The following is a 4,136-nucleotide window of genomic DNA, read 5'->3' as shown; positions in this document are numbered from 1 at the left end:
CAAGATAATAAATTACTACAATGGAATGTACCATATACGAACTTTACACGCCTTTTACGACTTCTTATATTCCTTTGTTATTATTTTTTAATAAAATCCACGTGATAGTAACTCCACCAAACAGTTAGTGACTTTACTAACTCCGCATATGAGAGGATGAGATTTGTTTTGAGTGGGACAGGATGGGATCTCTAGTTATAATTTCTGATCAGTATGATTTGTGTGGAAGCGTTAATTGAAAAACAATTTTTTTGGGCGACCATAGTCTCCTCTCCATCCAACTAGTTGACAATGTTGACTTGTCAGTTGTCATTCCTTTTCCTCTCCTTCTCCTTTGTCCTTTCCTTTTAATAAACAAATAAAGCATAGAGTTCAGGCATCTTTGAGAGCCTAGAGTTTTGTTTTCTTTGTTCAATCTACCATGGTTACAGATACCAACCAAAGATTCAAGCTTTTCCTCTTCTACTTGTGTTTATTTCTCAAGACCCATTTCTCTCTCGGAGCTGATACCATATCTTCGGAGCACACAATCTCTGGTGAATCTACCATTGCCTCTGCGAGAAGGGTATTTGAGTTGGGATTCTTTCGACCAGGTTCATCCCCACACTATTACCTCGGCATATGGTACTTGAAAGATCCTACTCGCAAACCAGTTTGGGTGGCAAATAGAGACAGACCAGTTACACTTGCGGCGGAGCTAACAATCTCAGATGGTAATTTAGTTCTCTTCGATAAGTCGAATACGGCGGTTTGGTCCACGAATGTGAGCTCCACTAGTCGCTCCTCTCGTTCTGTAAAGGCGGTTCTTCTGGACAACGGAAACCTTGTCTTAAAAGACACACCAGGTCCATCAAAACCCTTGTGGGAAAGCTTTGATTATCCTACTCATGTATGGCTGCCTGGTGCTAAATTTAGGTATAACAAAATGACTAATGCTAGCCAGGTTCTCACTTCATGGAAGAACTCGGAAGACCCCACTCCAGGCCTCTTCTCCTGTGAGCTTGATCCAAAAGATAATACTTTTATGTTACTATGGAGTAGGACTCAAAAGTATTGGAATAGTGGAACTTGGAGCAGTAGTACTTTTAGCAATTATCCCACGAAGAGCTTCAGGTATATCTATAATTACAACTTTGTTAACAATACAAACGAGAGCTATTACACCTATTCCATTAAAGAAGAATCTCCAGTTATATCTCATCTTGAAATCGATGTTTCGGGGCAGGTTAAGATAGTAAATCTGGTGTCTCCTGATACATGGACTGTGTTTTGGTCATTTCCGAGTCAACAATGTGATGTCTATGGCTTTTGTGGGGCATATGGAAGCTGTAATGAAAACTTATTGCCCCATTGCAGTTGTCCCAAAAGGTTTAAGCCAAAGTCGCCAAGCGATTGGAATTCGAAGAGGGACTATTCGGGTGGCTGCATTAGAGATACAAAATTGCAGTGTGAGAAGATCAATGGTAGTACTATTGCTAAAGGTAACGAGAGAGATACGTTTTTGGAGATGCACATTATGCTGTTGCCTGAAAATAAACGAGCTGTGGAAGCAAAGAGTTCAGCTGAATGCAAATCGAAATGCTTGATCAATTGCTCTTGTACTGCTTATGCTTATGACACCATTGATTGTTCAATCTGGACCGGAGAGCTCTTGAATTTGGTGCAGCTTGGAGCCGATGACAGCAATCGAAAGACTCTCTTTGTTCGACACGCTGTTTCGGATCATAAAAGACTTTTGCGAAATTGGAAGCTCTATATTGTCTTGTCTGGGTGCATTGCCATGTTCATCTTTTGCATTGCTGGTTATGTTTACTACATGAGAAGAAAAATAGTGGCCAACAAAGATGGTAATATGCTGGTTTCTTTCTGTTTCTTGTATCGTTTTAGTAGTGTGTTTTATTGTCTTCAAGTTTATGTTTCAAATCAGGTTTCAGGAGAAACAGTCAGATAAACCGGATAGTTAGCTCGGATGAAAGTGAGAGGCACGTCTCAAACTTGCTACTTTCGAGTTCAGGACAATTCGGAGAAGACGAGAAGAGAGACATAAATATTCCATTTGTAACTCTGGAAAGCATACTAGTTGCTACAGATAACTTTTCAGAGGCAAACAAACTTGGAGAAGGTGGATTTGGCCCAGTTTATAAGGTAATCACCTGACAGTAATACTAGTTAACAATTTTTTTTTCCTTCTGAAAGCAAACAGATTATATTTGGTATCACTTTGTTGCAGGGCTTATTTCCTGGAGAAGAGGAAATTGCTATAAAGAGGCTTGCAAGTGGTTCGACTCAAGGCTTAGAGGAATTTAAGAATGAGGTATTGTTGATCGCCAAACTTCAGCATCGAAATCTTGTTAGACTAGTGGGGTATTGTGTTGAAGGGGATGAAAAGTTGTTACTTTACGAATACATGCCCAACAAGAGTTTGGACACATTCATATTTGGTAAGTTTCTTTAGCCAATGTTTTTGTGGATATTTAGTATAATAAACAGTTGCATCTTACTTTAAAATGTCACTCCATGGTTAAATTGGATTATCAAGATGGCCAGCTATGTGTGTTGCTCAATTGGGAGATTCGCTTTAATATCATATTGGGAATTGCAAGAGGGCTTATTTATCTTCATCGCGATTCAAGATTAAGAATTATTCATAGAGATTTGAAGTCTAGCAATGTTCTACTTGACGAGGAAATGAATCCAAAAGTTTCAGACTTTGGATTAGCAAAGATTTTTGGAGGTAAACAAATCGAGGCAAGCACAAACAGAGTCGTTGGTACATAGTAAGTTGTTATTTCTTTATTTATATTAGAAGAGAGAATCACTTATCTTAATCCTTCAACCAACTAATTATCACATACTGTTATTTGTAGTGGTTACATGTCTCCAGAATATGCATTATACGGATTATTCTCAGAAAAATCAGATGTTTTCAGTTTTGGTGTTGTCATACTTGAGATTATAAGTGGAAGAAGAAACACAAGGTTTAGCCAATCAGAACTAGCTATGAGTCTTCCTCATTATGTAAGTATTGCTTTTCTTCCAAGTAATATGGATGGTTTTTGTGGTTGTGTTGGTATGTTTCTCTAATAAATGGTATTGCAGGCATGGAAATTATGGAAAGAAAACAAGGCAGTTGATCTAATGGACGCAACATTAAGGGAGACTTGCAACGTAAATGAATTCTTGAGATGTGTCAAGGTAGGACTACTTTGTGTAGAAGATGACCCAAATGATCGTCCCACCATGTCAAATGCGGTCTCCATGCTTGAAAATGAAGCTAGCAGTATTTCAAGTCCCAAACAACCAACTTTTGTTTTGAAAACCTCTGTTTCTAACGAGGGTTGTAGTGAACAATTCTCTGAAAACGCGTTGACGAATACGATTAATGTAGGTCGTTGATCATGTAAACCTTCCAATACTGTATACATTTCTTGCTCCCATGAATATATTTTATGCGTTTCTACTTTTTATAGCTAAATCAACATCATTTATAGTTAGCTTTGTGATAGTAACAACTATATGACGTATATCCCATTGATTACAAAAAAGAAAAGAAAAGAAAAGAAAAGAAGTACATTCCTAGTCTTATTTGAGCCTATCAGGCCCACTAAAACCCAAGCCTAGCGCTCCTTGAGCCCAAAACCTCCAAATAACAAAAAAAAAAAAAAATAGAAATTAAAATTTACATATTGAAATGATGTAATTTTAATAAGAGGAAATTACTTGAAATATGAGATTTTTTTTTGTAAAATTTTGATAAATATGAATTTTTTTTCTTAAATTTTGTATGGAATAATTTATTTGCTTACATTTTTTATGAGATCTTTTTCCCATATTTTTGTAATTTTATTAAAATATACCATATACTTAATATAAAACTTCAATATTGTTTTTTTTAATTACTTTTAGTATATTTGTATTATCATATTTTTTTAATTATATTTAGATTAATAATATATATATAAATTTAATTAATCTTATACATAAACCCATATAATTTCTTCCCTTGTATATACATATATTATTGTTATTATTATTTTTATATGTATATATATAAAATTATAAAAGAGTACACATTTATATATATATATAAATATATGGATATATTATTATTGTTATTATATTGTTTTTATATATAC

The 4,136-nt window shown here is 35.2% G+C and overlaps 1 protein-coding gene across 1 annotated transcript; it reads left to right on the top strand.

Annotated features, from left to right (window-relative positions):
• Positions 1–309: 309 nt before the first annotated feature.
• Positions 310–3,467, top strand: LOC133817648 (G-type lectin S-receptor-like serine/threonine-protein kinase At4g03230). The gene is made up of 6 exons (XM_062250225.1): positions 310–1,847; positions 1,928–2,145; positions 2,231–2,441; positions 2,540–2,777; positions 2,868–3,018; positions 3,100–3,467. The coding sequence occupies exons 1-6, from the start codon at positions 422–424 to the stop codon at positions 3,394–3,396; spliced, it is 2,541 nt and encodes an 846-aa protein (XP_062106209.1). The 5' UTR covers positions 310–421; the 3' UTR covers positions 3,397–3,467.
• The last annotated feature ends 669 nt before the right edge of the window (positions 3,468–4,136 follow it).

This window comes from Humulus lupulus, chromosome 2 (assembly GCF_963169125.1).
Source record: "Humulus lupulus chromosome 2, drHumLupu1.1, whole genome shotgun sequence".
In the NCBI taxonomy this organism is placed as follows: domain Eukaryota; kingdom Viridiplantae; phylum Streptophyta; class Magnoliopsida; order Rosales; family Cannabaceae; genus Humulus; species Humulus lupulus.
The sequence above is the reverse complement of the archived record's forward strand: the minus strand, read 5'-3'. Positions and strand labels throughout refer to the sequence as shown.

Bases quoted from the DNA above. Each gene is read 5' to 3' on its own strand.
- LOC133817648 (XM_062250225.1), top strand. From the start codon at position 422: ATGGTTACAGATACCAACCAAAGATTCAAGCTTTTCCTCTTCTACTTG. The intron at 2,146-2,230 runs GTAATCACCTGA...ACTTTGTTGCAG, and splicing joins GATTTGGCCCAGTTTATAAG to GGCTTATTTCCTGGAGAAGA. The intron at 3,019-3,099 runs GTAAGTATTGCT...ATGGTATTGCAG, and splicing joins CTATGAGTCTTCCTCATTAT to GCATGGAAATTATGGAAAGA.